The sequence below is a fragment of the Saprolegnia diclina genome (genome assembly GCF_000281045.1).
Source record: "Saprolegnia diclina VS20 unplaced genomic scaffold supercont1.68, whole genome shotgun sequence".
Taxonomy (NCBI): Eukaryota; Oomycota; class Saprolegniomycetes; order Saprolegniales; family Saprolegniaceae; genus Saprolegnia; species Saprolegnia diclina.
Genome location: NW_008246135.1, coordinates 38,676 through 54,824, shown reverse-complemented (window position 1 = coordinate 54,824; position 16,149 = coordinate 38,676). Strand labels below are relative to the sequence as shown.

The following is a 16,149-nucleotide window of genomic DNA, read 5'->3' as shown; positions in this document are numbered from 1 at the left end:
ATGGACCAATGGAAAAGCATTTACCTCGAGCCAATGCGAGCACAGCATTTTGCTTGAGCGTACATGATTGGCAAAAATGGCGCTACTAGTTGAAGCGCCAGCAAGTTGGCAAGCTTGTATACAACGCTATAGTCTCTATTCTTGTCTAGTGTTAACCCATGCATTATGCGCGGACGGTGTAGCCCAGCGCGGTCGCGTGACGCTCAATGAACCGCAGCGCGACGCTGCTCTTGATTTGCATGGCGTCGCATTTCTCGAGGAGCGCGTCAAACACCGACGCCTCGAACGGCACGTCGCGGTCCACGTCTACATCCCAAGAGACAAGTTGTCGTCTAAATTGTCGAAAAATAAGGGTTACCGCCGTCGTTGAGCTGCGCAAAGACCGAAATGAGCTTTTCCAGCTCTTGCATCGTCGTGACGCGGTGAATAATGTCCAGTAGCACATGAGCGTGGATCGTGAACCCGTCACACTCCATTTGGATGACGAGGTTGAGCGCTCGGTCCAAGAGGCCTAGACAGATAGACATTATTCTCCATTTCTATAATTCCATAGCGTACCGTGACGCAGCGCGAGTTCGATCATCGAGTGATAGTAGACTAGTCAGCGACTGGTTAGTGCATAAAAAGAAGACAATATTGCACCTTGGCACCGCGCGACCGAGAGAACATGCTTGCAAAAATCAAGGCACTTGTCCACGTCGTAGTGCTTGTACAGCCGCGCGAGAATTTCGCGCAAAAACAACGCGTCCGGTTCGATTCCTACGAAAAAGACGGTAAAAACCCAAAAAATCCGACAAGTCGAGCTACAATACCGCGCTGCTCCATCTGTGCAATGAGCGTGAGGAGCTCGTCTGTCCGGCACTGCTGCGCGAGGACGCACCCAAAGAGCGTGGTCGCTTTGAGGTCCAATGCCACATCCTGTTCTTGCAGCATCGAAAAGAGCACGTCACAATCGACCCACTGACGGTGCTGGGCCAAAATACCGAGGATCACTGTGTACACCTCAATTGTCGGCCATTGGTTGAGCCTACCCACTCGCTTTATCCCACCAAGACGACGATATAGCACATACTCTTTGAAATCGGCGAGGAGCTTCAACGTCGCCGAGGACGCTGGGAACGACTTGGCCATTTTCGCGCACGCCATCATCGTCAGTTCGTTGATGTCGACCCGGTGCCTACACACAATACATAAGTCATAGACCTTTGGTCTAGAATCCGTAGACGCACTGGTGCATGTGGTCAAAGACGCGCAGACCAAGTGCGTGGAGGTTCGGGTGCGCCGCGCAGGCGTACAGCGCCTTGTTGTAGGCTGCTTGATCCAAGCGCCAGGTCGGCGTGTCGTCGACGGTGTACGAGAGCACCGTGGTTTCGAGGATCTCGCGCACAAACGCTTCGTCCGCCGACGTCACGGCGAGGTTGAGCGCCGAGTGGAATGCTGGCGCTTTGGCATCGCCCCGGGCCACTGCGAGACGGAAGAAATCTTTGAAGCTGCTGTCGATACACGCGCTCGACTGCTCGGCATGCAGTGCTTTCATGAGCGCCACGCAAATCTTCTCGGTCGGTGGCTCGTGCTACGCAACAGTATCAAGACTTAGTATCAACCCCACACCCATCTCTGTACAAGAAGCTCAAAGACGTCGAGGGCACTGGTGAGGTCCTGGCGCTGGCAGAGGTAGTAGATGACGTCGCCAAAGTCCTCGAGCGTGACCGACCCCGTCGCCTGCCAGGCTTTGAACACGTCAACAGCAGCATGCAGGGGCGCGTTGGCAGCAAAGGCTGTGGAAAACCATGACGCGTACACGTCACGGTGGAGCGGCGCGTCCGTGTGCGCGAGCATGTAATGCGCTGCGAGTTCAAATTGATGGGCCAAGACAAAGGTGTGAACGAGCCGGTCTCGCTATGCCATAGATGAGCCAATTACGTTGTAGAGAGATAAGAGAGGCACCATGAAGGCATCAAAGTGCCAGTGGGGCGACTTGAGCAACGTTTCAAGCGCGTCCGAGGCGGCGCGACCGCCGTTCTCGTACCGAATCCAGTGGACAAGACCGAGGTACGCAACGTGGGACGCAGGGTCGGTCACGTTCTGGTGCGTCGGCACAGAGAAGGCTGGCGCCAACGCTGTCAGCGTCGTATACAGGTCGTTGAGCGAGTGGCGATGGAGGCGGACGATCGCAGAGAGTGTCGCATGCGTCGGTTTGAAGCCGGCTGCAATCAAGCGGCCTTCCAGCTCGGTGGCCACATCGGCATCTACTCCAGTGCATAAGAGTTGTGCTCCATGTACTGTGGCTCGTCGCACGGGTGCCGTCGTCGGTCGTAATTGCGAGGGCGCGCAGCGCGGCGTTGAGAAGCCCGTGGCCCATTGGCATCTCTGCAGCGTCCACATCTGCTAAGATCGTCCGGACCAGCGCCGCGTCCTGCATGGTCGCCGCGGCGTCCAGCGCCACTAGAAAAATGGCCTACCACATATTATGTGAAATCGTTGGAACATGAGAAAGGCCGCACCGGTGACGTGGCACGCGCGTCGACCACGTCCTTGTAAATGCGAACAAACGACGTTGCTGCATCAACCGCGCCATTCCGCGGGTGCAAGTACTCGAGGAGCACGTGCGCGGCGTCGGGTCGAGGCTTGATGCGCTTGGACCGCATTGCGTCGTAGACTAAAGTACACCTTTGAAAATGCAAAAAATATAAAGAAAACTATACCTTGGAGAGCGAGCGACGTGTTGTCCGTGCTCGTCGCCGACGTGATGCTCTGGAGCCAAAAGCGCGGGCTCGTCTCGAGCTTGAGGCGACTCAAGAGCTCGAGCGTAAGTCGGAGAAACGACGGGACCAATGCGGCGCCTTTGGCCTCGTCGGCGCGCCCGAGACAGTGCAAGACGACGCTAATGTGGTCCGCCCGCGGCTTGATGCGCTCATTCGATGCAAACGTTAGCAGCTGGTACGCTTCGTCCATGTGCTGGTGCTTGGTGAGCGCCGTCAAGAGGTAATGAAAGGCGCCGGCGGGGCCCGACTTGTGTGTGGCGGCGCGGTAGGACGCGCGGAAGAGCAGTGTCGCCTGCGCCGGCTTGGTGGGCGCGAGCGCAGCCATGACGAACGAGGTCGCACGCGTCAACTTTGGCTCGCCGCTGTACGAGGCCATCGTTTGGAGCACCTACAGCGCGCGTGAGCGACCTGGATGTCGCCGAGAAGGAGGCGTACCGTGACGAGGTAAGCTTCTTGGTCGGCCATGCTGTGAGGATGCTGCGCATGGACGCCCGAGACAACGGCGCTCAGGAGCGGCTCGAGAAGGCCCGGGTGCTTGTTGGCGAGATGCACGTAGCTCGTGACGCCGGGCTTGTGCAGCGCGGGCGCAAGGTGCTCGTCGGCCAAGACGCTGCGCCACTGCTGCTCCGAGTACGTCTCGAGCGCCTGCTGCCATTTCCGGTCGTCGGTCGCCAGCGCGGAAGTCGGTCGCGATTGCGGCGGCGGGCGCAGCTTCAAGCGGCGAACCTGGCGCAGCATGGAGCGAGCGATTGGTTTTCCAGGATGTTCGCGTCCGGATAATTTGACGCGTTGTATTGCGTCAGCACGCCACAGATCCAGCGTTTGACATTCTGTTTGGAGGAAACAGTGTTTGCGTGGAGTGCACGCGAAGTCAACGAAGCACGTCGAAGATGGGCAGAGCAAAGGCACAAGCGTTCCAAGAACGTTATGCAAACGTGTTTAAACTAGCTTTAGCGTTTATCGCACCTCGAGGCGCATGGAAAACCCTTGTCAACGACCAGCATCGGTGGAATGGTCGCGGTGTCGAGCCAAAAATGCTACTAGTACAATTGCACGACCAATACTCGATCTAGCGACAACCCATCTAGAAGGGTTGGAACAGTGAAGTACCCAGCATTTTTTTTGTGCACTTTTTCTAGGTATAGAGGCTATCCATCGCGCGTCCTAGTTTCTCCAAGCACTTGACGGCAACGACAAATTCTGGCGCCGTACCTCCTACAGTACGTTCCTGCGTGCCTTCTGCCGTGCTAGAGCATAGGTGTGCAGCTTAACACGTCTTTGGTCTTTCGTATCTCCATACCAGGTCTTGGTGGGCCTGTACTGCCCTCCTGCTGGACAATCGCCCTTAAATATGGCTAAATATGGCGTATGCCACTAATTAATCTTCAATACCCCATGACGCTCGCTATAGGCTTCGAACGACGACGCGACATTGCATTCCGTGCTCCCCGAAGTGTCCTCTATCCATACGCTACGTATTGTCGACAAAAAATTTCAGCGCGATTCTGGCATCGGAAGCGCCGGGAATCACACTGCGCCGCATATATGCTTGTGCTGGATTGGTCGAAAAGGAAGATTTGCTGCCCAATATTTCCAATTTTTAGCCAATCCAATCCCTTGGCGCCGGTGGGCAAGCCAAGATCGTCATGACATCCCAACGCTGGGCCAACCTTGCTGCCAAGATACATCGCAAAACACAGCAACGAAGAAGAGTACAAGACTGTCCATTACACAATGCCATAGTCGTCGTCGTCGACGAGGCTCGGGCGGTCGGCCGCCACGTGGGGGCTGAGGTCGTGCAAGAGCTGCTCAAACGACGTTGCAAACCCGAGGTCGAGCGCAAAATGGTGCATTGGCGCGCGCGAGAGCGAGTACATTTGGTTGGGCGGCAGTGCTGTGAACTCCGTGTGGAGCACCACTGGGAAGATGGGTTTGCCCTTGTCTTCGGCAAACGCGAGCTGGTCGTTGAGCATCTCGTTCTTGGCGCTCTTGCTTGAGAGAACGACAATGACGCACGCGCAGCGCAGAATGGCTTCTTTTGCCGCATGGACCCGCGCCGCCATGTCGGTTTTGGTCTTGAGGTCCAGGTAGACGGGCACGCGCTTCGTCGTCGTGAGCTCGTGGTAGATGCGCTTGACAAAGTTGCGGTGGCAGTCGCCGTGCGCAATAAACACAAATTTCGTGTCCTGAAACGTGCTGGGGCTATTGCCGCTCGGGCTGCTCAAGCCGAACGCAAGGCTGTGGTTCTCGAACGCCCCGCCGTTGGTCGGGCTCATGGTTTCCAAGGGCCGCAGCGCCACTTGCTTGCGCTTCTTCTCGACTTCGTCGCGGATGCCGTCGAGAAGGAGGCGGAACTGCGTGTTGTACGCCTCGTCGTTGTACGCATACGTGATGCTGCGCGGGTTCTTGTTGTTGATGGCCGTGATCGCTGGCTCGAACGGCACGATCTGCCGCGTGTAGAGGTACACTTGGAGCTCTTCGTTGAGGCGGACGTGCTCGGTCGAGATGGGCAATACCGGCGTGCCTACTTGCTTGGCGCACGCAAGCTCTTTCAAGCACCACTCGGACTTGGTGTAATCGTCCGTGAGGATCGCGACAAGGAGCGTCGCATTTGCAATGCCCTTGGCGATTTCTTCGCGCCAGACCGACCCACCGCCAATGCCGCTCGGGTCCATCGTGTCGAGCCACGCCGTGATGTTGCTCGCCTCGAGCGACTTGCGCAACTTGAGCGCAAACTCGGCATGGGAATGCGTGTAGCTGATCATGACGTCGCGGTGCCCGGCCGCCGACTTGATGGCGAATTGCAGCGCGGTCGAGGTCGCAATGTCGATCGCACGGAAGCTGGCGTTGTTGGTGCACATGATGTTGGCGCCGCAGCTCACCTACGGCCGGCAAATCTGTCAGTCGCATGCAGCGTTACTGCACGCGTACGAGCGAGATCGCGGTCTCTTGCTTCTCATGCTTGATCGCGAGGTGCAGCGCCGAGTCGCCGTTCGACTTCATTTGGTAGTTGATGTTGGCCCCCTTGGCCACGAGCAGCTAGACGATAACAAAGTTATGTATCCTCCTACACATGACAATAAGACAATACCTTGAGCAGCTCAGGGTCGACGCGCTCGGCAAACGCAGCGCAGATGATTGGCGTCATGCCCTTCTTGTCGAGGAGGTTGACGTTGCAATGGTGGTCGACAAGAATGCGGACGACGTCGAGCTTGTTGTTGCGCACGGCCCAGTGCAACGGCGAGCGCCCGAGGTCGTCTTGGAAATCGGGGTCGGCGCCGCCCGCCAAGAGCAGCGACGCGCACGACCACTGGCCGTTGATCGCTGCCCAGTGCAACGGCGTGCGGCATTTGACGCCAATGTAGCCGTGCTCGCCCAAGCAATTCGGGTCCACTTGCATCTTGAGAAACTGCTGCAGCCTAAGAACTCATTTTCGCACACTCAAGTACAGGGTACAGCGCTACATACTTGGTCATGTTGCCGGTCGCGGCCGCCGAGTGCATGGGAGTGAGCGCCACGTCGCTGCCCCAGTCTTCCAGCACGGCGCAGACCGCGTAGTTCTCCCGAAGGTACGCCAGCTCGAGGGCCGTGATGCAGTTGACATACCTAACCCCGCTCTCTACTAAACCACAAAAAAGACTATGATGCGTACCCGGGATCTGGCACGGCGAGGTGGTTGGCGCCCGCCGAGAGTAAAATCTCGACAATTTTCGGGTGCTCAGCGAGGAAGAGGGGCGGGAGGCGGTCAGCACGGAACGGCGACTGCGACATGACGTTGACATCGACCTTCTTGACCTCGACGAGCCACCGGACCGTCTCGATTTGGGAGGTCGCGACCGCGCAGTGCAGCGGCGACATGAGCGTCGCCTTGCTGTGGCGGTCGCCGTCCGTGGCGACCCACGGCCTCGACACGATGAAGCGCGCGAAGAACCAAAACAAATCTGACGTGCTAAAGCGAACACGGGCGACCTTATCGAGCGCGTTGAGGTCAAACCCGGCGTTGCTGAGCGCAGCGAGCGCCGTGTTGTCGCCGAGACCGGCCGCCACGTGCACGGGGTTCTTCTTGGACATGGACCAGAACCCGAAATGGAGCTTCGTCGACGCGTACATGCGCTGCGCAAAGTTCTGGCCGAGGAGCGACCGCGCGTCGTGCAGTGCTTCGTCGAGGGCGTCGAGGTTGCAGTGTTCGGCGGCCTTGTAGAGCGCCTTGCGGATCCGGCCTTTGGCGCTTTTCGCCGATGCCAAGTGGGACCGCACGTCGCCCGTCTGACTCGACTCCTTGTACGCGCCGAGCTGCATCTTGATGTGCTCGCGGAAGCGCGTAAAGACCGCAATGTACGCAGGGATCGAGAAGAAGACGAGGAAGGCAATGCACGAGTAGAGCAGCGGCGCGGGCACGTTGCATTGAAACGTCTCGTCGCCAAGGAGCATGTCGAGCGCGACGAGGAAGAGGTAGAAGCTGTAGAGCAAGAGCAGCACGACAATGACCTAATCGATGTGGATGTATAGACATGGAAGATCAGGCTGTCTACCTCGCAAAACTGGAGGTACCATGTGCGCGTGACCTTGAACTTGACTTTGGCCGACGGTTCGAAATGCGATCGATTCTTGCGCGCAAAGAGCTCGAAGACGCGGATGCCTGTCGCCGGGAGGAAGAGGAGCAGGATGAACGGCGCAGTGCTGTAGACAAGGAAGGCAAACTCGACCCAGTCGGCGCAGCCCGCGCTCTTGGTCGAGACGCCAAAGTCCTCGTCGATCGTTTGGTAGTAGTAAACGATCGCGAGTACGTCGACGGCGAGGATGCCAAGGCCAAAAAGCAGCAGCTTCTTGGCGAAGAACGAGTTGCGCGTGTAGGCGAGGCCGAGGACGAAGCGCGGAATGCGCTCGGTCATCTCAACGATCGACATGCGGTGGCTAGGCCGTCGGTTCGCGCGGAGCTCGGCCACGTCGAGCGCGGTGTCGGGGTGGTACACAGTGCTACCGCGATTCGGGCCATGGCCCATCGTCTCGTCGTCCTCGAGCATGATGATCTTGTGGTCTGGCGAGAGCTGCATGGTCGGCAGCGAGGAGGTGGCGTCGACGGCCGTTGAAGGCGAAGTCGTCGGCGATGTGCTGGCTATGCTTGCGTCTGGCGCCACGAGGTCGGGCAATGGAAGCCCGAGCGGCCAGCGTCGGATCGGTGCTGAGATTTTATTGGCACCCGCTGCGCCAAAACCCTCTGACACATAATACCTCGAGCCTCTTATACTGAGTTTTTCACATTTACCGTCCTCTCTTACTGTATAAAACCTGTTAAAATGCATATCGGATGGCTTGTTGTACCCACGTAGAATGTTGGTGGCCAGATGGTCCCCATCGTATTTTAATGCATTTCTAGTACGCTATACTTGTATTTGGTATGTGGAAATGGAACGACAGATAAAAAATGCCTGGATCGGACCCCTACGGTAGGCAAATATTTTCGTAATTTTCCACAATTTTGCCCATCCCATCGGTGAAGCTACCGCGGGGCAACGGGCGCCGGCCGCGCCGAGCGGTAGCCGCCCATGACCATGGCCATAGCCCATGCGCAGCCTCACCGCGCCGCATGCGTCCTCGCGTAGAATGTCCGAGCGCGCCGTAGTGGCGTCGGCGGTGCATGGACAACTGTCCTGTCGCAGATGTACCTGCATCCCGAGGAATCCTGGACAGATGCACGAGGATCGATCCATTAGATGCGCTCATCCCATCTTTGGCGCGTGGTGCAGATGGTCCATGGCCACTTGGAGGGCGTGGCGCAAGTGGGCGCAGGAGCCGTCAACCTCGAGACCTCGTCGGAGCGTAACGCAGGCGTCGGGGAAGGCGCCGAGGCTGGCGAGCGCGACGCCCTTTCGGAAATGAGCCTACACATAGCCACTGCGTGGCGCATCCTCTGGCAAGCTGACGACGCACGTTGGTCATATTGGGCTGCAGGCCGATCGCGACCTCTGCGTCTTGGAGCGACGCCTCGTACTCGCCCAAGGCCGCGTACAGCGCCGACCGGCGACACAGCACGGTGCTCATGTTGATGGGCGAGAGGTACTTGAGCGCAATGAGTTTCGAGTACTGTGCTAGCATGGCTTCCAGCTCATCGCGCCCCAACTATTGGAGTTGGTGGAGTGGGAAGGTAGTAGCACTGCCATACCTCTGTCGGTGGCACGATCGAGAGCTCTCGGACGTTGAGCTCGGCGCCGTTCCGGCCCTGGCACATACTTATCCAGCATGACTAGTATCGTTGACGAGGGAGTCGCACCAGCTTCAAGATGAGCTTGTCGACGTAGCGCGGCGTCACGTCCGTGGGTGCTTTCGTCGTCGACTCGAGGCGCATGCTCGAGATGCCATCGTAGATGGTGCCATCGGACGTCTCGATGGAGAACGTGCCATCGGTGCAGTAGGTGGCGTCGCTCACGATGCGGACGGTGCTGCGCCAGTGCTCGAATGCGAGCAGTTTCTTGAGCGGCGACTTGGGCGGCGAGGCTGACGAGGAGGATGAGGAGGATGGGAGGCCGCCGAGCAACACGACGTGCTCGCCGACGACGAACGGCGGGAGGCTCTTGATGCTGGCCTCGGGCGGAATGCACGCGAGCTTGGGCCGGTCTATCGGCAGCGCCGCCATGTAGTCGATCGAATGCATTGGGCACAGCGACGTGTCGGCGCCCTTGGCCACGAGGCGCTTGCTGCAAAGACACTTGATGGCATGCGGCACGGTCACGGACGACTGCCGCCGCAGCGCAAGGCGGCGCGGCGCCGCGGGGTCGGGCGTCTCTGGGCTGTCGCTCAAGGGCGCGTCCGGCGTCACTGGCCGAAGGTCACGTGTGCTCTACCATGGACGCATCATCAGCCTGCCACCGGCGACCGCAAAAGGACCGACCGCAGGGCGAAGCATCCTCCGGTTTCCGGCAACGGTAACTGGCGTGCCACATTTATACATGTTTAAATTCGGCATTCCGGTAGTGGTGCCATGTTTGCACGCGGATGGAAAACACAGCGGAGCCAGTGCGCATAAGCATAAACTGCAACGCGTAGACGTACGTGCCTACGTGTGGTGTCGCGTGGCGACAATGGTCGCGTCGTTTCCCATGGCTCGCAGGTATGCAAGTTTTCATTCGGCATATGCCGCAAATAAAACAGCACTTTGTGATTGGTCAAAATTGGTTCCGTTCAAGACCCGCGAAGCTTTTGCGTGGGAGTTGGCGATGGAGCGCTTGCCGCCAAGCACGTTTCCGACGCAGGACGAGGACGACCGCTGCATGCGCCTGAGCATGAGTGCTTCCGACGTCTACATCGAGGCGCCGCCCATGACGCAGGAGGCCGAGCTCCATGTCTTCCCGCTGCGCCTGGGCACGGCCGAGGAGAGCGGAATCCCCTACTCCATGGACGACGACGAGTACATGACCCCGATACCGGAGTGCGTGGCCGTCGCTCCAGCTGCCGAGACCTCGCCGCCGACGGACGTGACGCATCTGACCGACTCGACGCAGCTCACCGAGACGACGAACCTCACGGACGTCACGCATCTTACCGACGTCACGCACATCTCGGACGAGACGCAGCTCATGGAGGATCCGCCATCGGACACGGACACGTATGTGTGGAGCGACGGCGACGAGGTCCAGGCGACCCAAGTGGTTGAAGACGTTCATGACATCGATGAGGACGACGACGACTATGAGACCGAGTGGCAGGGCGACCCCGGTGCGTTGGCACCACGCCACTCGGCAAATCCCGCCCACAATGCGCTCATTCCAGAGCCTGCACTCGCTTCAAATGACGGCGATGCTCGAGATGACGATCATGACCTCGACATCGATGGCGGCCGGGAAGACGAGGACGAGTACGACGAAGAGATGGAGGCCACGGAACTCGCCCCGTACGACTCGGCTCCTGCCTCAGTGCTGGTCAGCAAGACGCCGGCTGGGCCAGCCCGAGATACGACATCCGGCAAAGCAGCGCTACGCTCAACTACGACTAAATCCGACGCCGATAGCTCGGTGCCACCGACGCCTGCAGCGCCCGACTCGCATCCCGAGCGGCTCGACATTGTCGAAGAGTCGATCGACGACGTGCAGGCAACGCTTAGCGATGCGTACTCGCCAGCGTCGGCGCCCCAGCCCAAGCTCTTTCTGGTTCGGCGGCTCAAAGACGAGTTTGTGTCGACGGACAAGAAGTCTCCGGCGTCGCAGTCGTTTGACTTTGCCGACAGCCAGTCGTCGGACGCGCCGACGCTCCAGCGCCGATTCGATTTTCTAAACGACGCGTCGCAGTCGCAACCCGAGACGCCGTTTAGTCCGCCAGACCTCGGTGCGATCGCCACGACTGCCCTGCACGCAGGCTTGCACGTCGCCAACTACGTCTCTCCGTACCACCGAGTGCGACCGCCGGTGCCACGCCCGCCGACCTTTGTGGACGCTGTGCTTCAGCAAGCAGCGCATCGTCCGTCAACGACGCCGACGTCGGTGTCACCGCCGCCTTGTAAACAGCCGTCGTCCAAGCGACGGGTGAGTACACCCACGCCGTCGACGACACCGCAGAAGACGCCGGCCGCAACATCCGTGGCGACCCCCGAGTCGGCGCGAAAACGATTCAAAACGTCGACGCCGTCGCCCGTACCTGTGCACGAAGCCAAGCGGGCGTATCCGTCCCGTAGCACCAAGCTCTTCAACAAGCGGTACCACTTTTTCATCTCGGGTTTCGAGGTGCCAGCGTCCAAGCAGCTCCAGAACCAAATTCGCGCGTACGGCGGCAAGGTCGAGTCCAAGCCCGAAGTCATGCTGGACCTTGAAAGTACGTTGCAAATCCACCAAGTTCGGCTTGATGGACGTGCAACTAGACAAATGCTTTGTCATTGCGACGCCCGAGGCCAGCCGCCGCCTCAAGTTTCACTATGCACTCGTGTGCCGCGTCCCGATCGTACACCCGGATTGGCTTGCGGCGTGTTTTCAGACACAGTCGATCGTCGACATTGCGGGGTACGCAGCACGAATTGCATATTGCGCTTAGGAACACTTCGTTGTGTAGGTACTGGATACCTGCCGGTCTCTCGTGGACGCTCAAGCGCAGTCCCGTGCGGGCGCCGGAACACAACGTACCCTTGACTGATCGTGTTAGCAATTTTTATATTTTTGTCCCTAGTCCAAGCTCTTTAGCAAGCTGCGATTTGGCATCCCCTTCGACGTCTCGTTCCAGGACCGCGACAGTATTCAAGGTTTGGCCGACGCCACCGTCTTCATCCTCGACGGTTGTGGTGCGCGCGGGGTCGTTCGGGTGCGACGCCATCTTCTCTCGTCCTCTCAACATCCATATCTTACAGTGCGTCGTATCCATAGGGTGTCAAGCAAGCAGCGATCAAGGCCGGCAAAGTCGACGTGCTCATCTCCAACGAGCAGACTTATGTACTCAATTGCCGCTGCGAAGGATCACGTCCTCATACTATGGACGTAGTTGTGTTCGATTGCGAACGACTATGACATTCCAGTCGTCCGCTTTGCGTGGATCTACGAGTGCATCATCTTGCAGGTCGTACATGCTGCTTCAACCTGTGCTCAATTGAGATGTGTAGCGCGTCGTTGAGTTCGAGCACGCCCATTTTACCCCCGATCGCTTCAACAACGACGGCAAGCTCGTGTCCAAAGCCATGGAAGTGAGTCTTCCGAATGAAAAGTGCGACAATCAGAGTGGGATCGTAGTTTTATCGTATTTTTTGTAGGAAAACCAAAATTGCTGTCGGTGAAATGCTTCTCGTCGACACGACCGCGTCGGCCAAGACGCACCACTTACGCTACCAAGTTTGCCAAGTGATGCGCATCGAATATGACGCCGACGACGCGATTGCCATCAAAGTGCAGCTGTACAAACGGTATGCTTGCGTCTTTTTGCCAAATATTTTCAGAGAATTTACACTGAGATTGTATATAGCACGCGCGACCAAACCCAAGGGCTTGTCTGCGTTCGCAAAGTGTTTTCGATCGAGCCCGACATGATCAAGCGCAAAGCGTGCTTGGTGACATTGGACGACTACACCAAGCTTACGTACAAGGACCCGACGATCTTTTACCTCGAGCCGTCGACCGCCGATGCATTATAGCGTGAACACACTCGGTTCTTTGTCCATAGCCATCCGACAAAAGCAGAGAGCCGTGCCGAGAACCGCCGGAACAAGAAATGACGTCTTGCCTCAAGGCTCGCAGATCCTAGATGGGTCCGGACAACATACGCCGCGACTGCGATGGAGACAGTGTTCAAATGGGCTTGTTGACGTTGTATGCGATTGCGGGGTGGGGTGCGGCGGGGGTCGCGGCGCCGCTGCTTCTTTCGGTGGGCGCTGCCGCTGCGGTGCCGTGGGCCATGTCGACATTTGGCACGGTTGTCTCGGGTGTTGGCACGCTTCATGCTGCGGGCGGTGTCGCCGCCACGCTCCAAGCCGGCAGCGCTGCCTTGTGGTCGGCCAGCGCCGCCGCCGTCGGTGGCTCGGTGGGCGGGGCATTGGGTGCCGTCGGGACGGCGATACTGGTGTAGCTCGTGTCGCTCCTACTTCAATTCAGTTGACGCTGGTTTTCAGAGGTTTGTGTTTGCTCGACGCATGCTGTCCCATCCACCCTCTTCCATGGGCGTTCTATCGCATCGCTGACGTTGGCGCCACCCAGCAGATCGTTTACCGTCCCTGGCATTTTGCATTTGTCTAGCACTCCTGCTTATCTCCCTGTCCCAGGCCAGTGCGCCACCTCCCATGGATGAGCTGCAACTCCGCCAACGTGTTGGCTCGAACATAGTCAGCTGCGCTTGGTGTTTGAATCTTGAGCTAGCTGAACCACATTCTTTCGGTTGATGGATGGGAAAGGACGTGGCATTTGGCCTTGACAGGGCCACAGAATTCTTGTATTGTCGCTCGCCCCACTTGCGCAAGCGAACGGGCTTGCTCACTTTGAAATTTGGTTTGAAAATGGCGTTGTTCTTGATCATTGGAGGCGGTGCGCTCGGTGTTGCGGCGCCGCTCTTTGCGTCCATGGGCGCTGCGGCCGCAGTCCCCGCCGCCATGTCGTACTTTGGCACGGTTGTCTCGGGCGTCGGCACGCTTCATGCTGCGGGTGGTATCGCAGCCACGCTGCAAGCCACCAGTGTCGCTTTGGGCTCGAGCAGCGCGCTGCTCTACGGTGGGGCGGTAGGCGCCGTGTCTGGTGTCTTTGCGGGTGCCTGGACGCCCGTGGAGTCGTAGTTCAATAATGCGACACCCAAGCTCTCTGCTTCCCACTCTCTTGACCGCGCTTGGTTAACACTGTCAATGCACGAAGTCGTTCTGAGATGCCATCGCACCCATAGTCATTGACGGTGAAAGCAGTCGCAACGAGATACAGCGTCTTCCTCGATCGCTGAAGTGGTCAAGTGATACTTCCTCGTGACTTAGAGCGTGAAGGGCAGCAGCGTGACCTTGGTGTCCCCGGACGTCGCGTCGTTCTTGTCCGTCGGGCGCGCTTGCATGCGTCCCGGCACAAACAAGTGAAACCATTGCTACCGCAGCATCGGGGGTTAGAACGAGACAAATTTGAAGCGTACGAGCGTGACGGGGTCGAGGCCGTTGGGCGTGAAGAGCAGCTGCCACCCCACGAGACCCAAGTGCACGATCCTACACCATTTGATGTCCACAATTTCGGATGAGGGTCGTGTACATGAGGCGGTAGTAGTCGGAGAAGGTTTTTGCCAAAAAGTGCCACTGGTCCGTGAGGTCTTTGAGCCACACCTCTACCGTCGCTGGAGGATGACTTAGGACAGTAGTAGTCAATCAGCATATTTCACCATCGTCGGCAAACACCATGCACACTTCGCCCATCGTACTCGACGACTCGAGGACGTAGCCCGCTACCGACGAGCTGAAGTGAGAGGCGGCGAGTTCGACGCACCGTGGGTCGCGTCGCCCAAGGTGACGTCGACGCGCTTCATGTTCTGAAGCGAGTTGATGCTAAAGTGCCCGAGAGCGAAAAACTTGTGGTTGAGCACCGCGTGCCACTTGATCGAGAGGCCGTTGGACGCCGCGAGGAACGCGACGAGGTCGGCTGGTAGCTTCTTGGGGCTGTTGCGCTAGGGTGGTTCAACTTTAGGAAGCATAAGCATAATCGCAGTACTTGGTTCCAGAGGCTGATGTTGTGCATGGCGACACCCGGCATCGGCTTGAGCTCGAGGTTCGAGACTGCAGCGTGCGCGCCGAGGTACTGGAAGACCTCGAGCGACATGGCATTTAGATCGTCCATGCGATCCTGGCCTTTCCAATGTGTTTTAAACATAAGGACATGGTGTATAAAACAGTGCGATCTTTCATCGAAGCGTCGCGGTTGGCGCCAAGGTCAACGAGCCAGCGACGAAGAAGTGCATCATCCATCAGCAGTGAAAGCCTGCATCAAAGCCACCCGACTGCAATTAATGGCGATCGGCCGAGTCCATGTACAAGCATGACGAGCTGGTGGCGTGCATTCTCAAATGCTATGCGCAACCACTGTGGCGCAGATACGAGTGCCAAGTAGAGCACTACACCGCATACTCTGTTTTCTGAGATGGCAACGATGACTGTTCGGGTTGTCGCTGGCGGCGCTCTCAGCCTCACGACGCCGCTTCTTCTATCAACAGGCGCAGCTGCCGGCGTGCCCACAGCCATGTTCGCCTTTGGCACCGTTGTCGCCGGTGTCGGAACGATCCATAGCGCAACGGGCGTCGCTACGAAGATTCAAGCAGCCAGCGCCGCCTTGTGGTCGAGCTCCGCTGCCGTCTACGGCGATGCGACCGGTGTCGGTGCGGGCTTCGTCGGCGGACTTTTGAAAATGATCTCCGTGTAAGAGTTCCACTTGATACTTTACGTCTATTCAATACTCCTGCCCAACGTGATTGATAGCATTTACTGGAGCAAATTTGCTCAATACTGTCAATGGCAATCTTGTCAACAGCAGTTCGATGTCAAGACGGCAATGTTTAACCTCTGGAAATACATACTTCGTACCAATCAAATCCCTCAGTCGAACGAAAGCCAGCGCATTTGTCTTCTTCCATTCTTTAAAACTTGATAATTTCGAGTTCCGGTTCTGGTCCGCCAAGTTTACGACGACTTCATTTCAAAAGATGGATCCAACGACGAAGAACTTGCTGATTGCCGGCGCAGTCGGGACGGCCGTTGGCGTCACGGCGCCGCTTCTCGCCTCGTCCGCTGCCGCCGCCGCAGTGCCCACGGCCATGTCGTACTTCGGCACGGTCGTCTCGGGCGTCGGGACTATTCATGCTGCCGGTGGCGTTGCCGCGACGCTCCAAGTGGCGGGCGCGACCTTGTGGTCGGGCACTGCGATGCTCTGTGGTGGCGCGACTGGCCTTGCGTCCGGCGTTGTGGCTG

At 58.2% G+C, this 16,149-nt stretch overlaps 7 protein-coding genes across 7 annotated transcripts; 3 read left to right on the top strand and 4 right to left on the bottom strand.

Annotated features, from left to right (window-relative positions):
* Positions 1–23: 23 nt before the first annotated feature.
* Positions 24–3,540, bottom strand: SDRG_14133 (hypothetical protein). The gene is made up of 13 exons (XM_008620240.1): positions 3,201–3,540; positions 2,706–3,153; positions 2,505–2,659; positions 2,299–2,458; positions 1,948–2,249; positions 1,624–1,899; positions 1,230–1,573; positions 1,073–1,177; positions 813–1,027; positions 643–759; positions 559–597; positions 359–511; positions 24–306 (listed from the first exon to the last, which is right to left on the bottom strand). The coding sequence occupies exons 1-13, from the start codon at positions 3,501–3,503 to the stop codon at positions 164–166; spliced, it is 2,760 nt and encodes a 919-aa protein (XP_008618462.1). The 5' UTR covers positions 3,504–3,540; the 3' UTR covers positions 24–163.
* Positions 3,541–4,472: 932 nt separating this feature from the next.
* Positions 4,473–7,943, bottom strand: SDRG_14132 (hypothetical protein). Its single transcript, XM_008620239.1, has 6 exons — positions 7,298–7,943; positions 6,418–7,253; positions 6,234–6,371; positions 5,857–6,184; positions 5,697–5,804; positions 4,473–5,647 (listed from the first exon to the last, which is right to left on the bottom strand). Exons 1-6 carry the CDS (start codon positions 7,817–7,819, stop codon positions 4,493–4,495), a joined length of 3,087 nt encoding a protein of 1,028 aa, XP_008618461.1. The 5' UTR covers positions 7,820–7,943; the 3' UTR covers positions 4,473–4,492.
* Positions 7,944–8,412: 469 nt separating this feature from the next.
* On the bottom strand, positions 8,413–9,683 carry SDRG_14131 (hypothetical protein). Its single transcript, XM_008620238.1, has 5 exons — positions 9,655–9,683; positions 9,037–9,603; positions 8,929–8,985; positions 8,697–8,885; positions 8,413–8,647 (listed from the first exon to the last, which is right to left on the bottom strand). The coding sequence occupies exons 1-5, from the start codon at positions 9,667–9,669 to the stop codon at positions 8,486–8,488; spliced, it is 990 nt and encodes a 329-aa protein (XP_008618460.1). The 5' UTR covers positions 9,670–9,683; the 3' UTR covers positions 8,413–8,485.
* A 259-nt stretch (positions 9,684–9,942) lies between these two features.
* Positions 9,943–12,957, top strand: SDRG_14130 (hypothetical protein). Its single transcript, XM_008620237.1, has 9 exons — positions 9,943–11,567; positions 11,614–11,752; positions 11,802–11,868; positions 11,916–12,047; positions 12,110–12,175; positions 12,225–12,299; positions 12,343–12,443; positions 12,490–12,639; positions 12,699–12,957. The coding sequence occupies exons 1-9, from the start codon at positions 9,980–9,982 to the stop codon at positions 12,865–12,867; spliced, it is 2,487 nt and encodes an 828-aa protein (XP_008618459.1). The 5' UTR covers positions 9,943–9,979; the 3' UTR covers positions 12,868–12,957.
* Positions 12,958–12,977: 20 nt separating this feature from the next.
* Positions 12,978–13,995, top strand: SDRG_14129 (hypothetical protein; the record flags this gene model as incomplete). Its single annotated transcript, XM_008620236.1, has 2 exons — positions 12,978–13,269; positions 13,748–13,995. The coding sequence occupies 2 exons, from the start codon at positions 12,978–12,980 to the stop codon at positions 13,993–13,995; spliced, it is 540 nt and encodes a 179-aa protein (XP_008618458.1).
* A 76-nt stretch (positions 13,996–14,071) lies between these two features.
* On the bottom strand, positions 14,072–15,033 carry SDRG_14128 (hypothetical protein). Its single transcript, XM_008620235.1, has 6 exons — positions 14,900–15,033; positions 14,678–14,855; positions 14,574–14,636; positions 14,447–14,528; positions 14,334–14,403; positions 14,072–14,288 (listed from the first exon to the last, which is right to left on the bottom strand). The coding sequence occupies exons 1-6, from the start codon at positions 15,023–15,025 to the stop codon at positions 14,181–14,183; spliced, it is 627 nt and encodes a 208-aa protein (XP_008618457.1). The 5' UTR covers positions 15,026–15,033; the 3' UTR covers positions 14,072–14,180.
* An 815-nt stretch (positions 15,034–15,848) lies between these two features.
* SDRG_14127 (hypothetical protein) lies at positions 15,849–16,149 on the top strand (the record flags this gene model as incomplete). The annotated part of the gene is made up of 1 exon (XM_008620234.1): positions 15,849–16,149. A coding segment is annotated over one exon (300 nt), but the record flags the coding sequence as incomplete, so codon positions are not given.

What these genes read in the sequence shown, in the direction of transcription:
- SDRG_14131 (XM_008620238.1), bottom strand. An exon ending in CGATCGTGCCACCGACAGAG is followed by an intron (nt 8,886 to 8,928) that starts GTATGGCAGTGC and finishes CAACTCCAATAG; the next exon opens with TTGGGGCGCGATGAGCTGGA. An exon ending in TGCAGCCCAATATGACCAAC is followed by an intron (nt 8,648 to 8,696) that starts GTGCGTCGTCAG and finishes GGCTATGTGTAG; the next exon opens with GCTCATTTCCGAAAGGGCGT.
- SDRG_14128 (XM_008620235.1), bottom strand. Translation starts at nt 15,025, where the DNA reads ATGGACGATCTAAATGCCATGTCGCTCGAGGTCTTCCAGTACCTCGGC. An exon ending in ACATCAGCCTCTGGAACCAA is followed by an intron (nt 14,856 to 14,899) that starts GTACTGCGATTA and finishes GAACCACCCTAG; the next exon opens with CGCAACAGCCCCAAGAAGCT. An exon ending in GCCTCGACCCCGTCACGCTC is followed by an intron (nt 14,289 to 14,333) that starts GTACGCTTCAAA and finishes ATGCTGCGGTAG; the next exon opens with CAATGGTTTCACTTGTTTGT.
- SDRG_14132 (XM_008620239.1), bottom strand. Translation starts at nt 7,819, where the DNA reads ATGCAGCTCTCGCCAGACCACAAGATCATCATGCTCGAGGACGACGAG. An exon ending in GCGACCGGCAACATGACCAA is followed by an intron (nt 6,185 to 6,233) that starts GTATGTAGCGCT and finishes ATGAGTTCTTAG; the next exon opens with GCTGCAGCAGTTTCTCAAGA. An exon ending in TCGACCCTGAGCTGCTCAAG is followed by an intron (nt 5,805 to 5,856) that starts GTATTGTCTTAT and finishes GTTATCGTCTAG; the next exon opens with CTGCTCGTGGCCAAGGGGGC.
- SDRG_14133 (XM_008620240.1), bottom strand. Translation starts at nt 3,503, where the DNA reads ATGCTGCGCCAGGTTCGCCGCTTGAAGCTGCGCCCGCCGCCGCAATCG. An exon ending in TACGACCGACGACGGCACCC is followed by an intron (nt 2,250 to 2,298) that starts GTGCGACGAGCC and finishes GCACTGGAGTAG; the next exon opens with ATGCCGATGTGGCCACCGAG. An exon ending in TGCACAGATGGAGCAGCGCG is followed by an intron (nt 760 to 812) that starts GTATTGTAGCTC and finishes TCTTTTTCGTAG; the next exon opens with GAATCGAACCGGACGCGTTG.
- SDRG_14130 (XM_008620237.1), top strand. Translation starts at nt 9,980, where the DNA reads ATGGAGCGCTTGCCGCCAAGCACGTTTCCGACGCAGGACGAGGACGAC. An exon ending in GTGCGCGCGGGGTCGTTCGG is followed by an intron (nt 12,048 to 12,109) that starts GTGCGACGCCAT and finishes TCGTATCCATAG; the next exon opens with GGTGTCAAGCAAGCAGCGAT. An exon ending in AAAGTGCAGCTGTACAAACG is followed by an intron (nt 12,640 to 12,698) that starts GTATGCTTGCGT and finishes GATTGTATATAG; the next exon opens with CACGCGCGACCAAACCCAAG.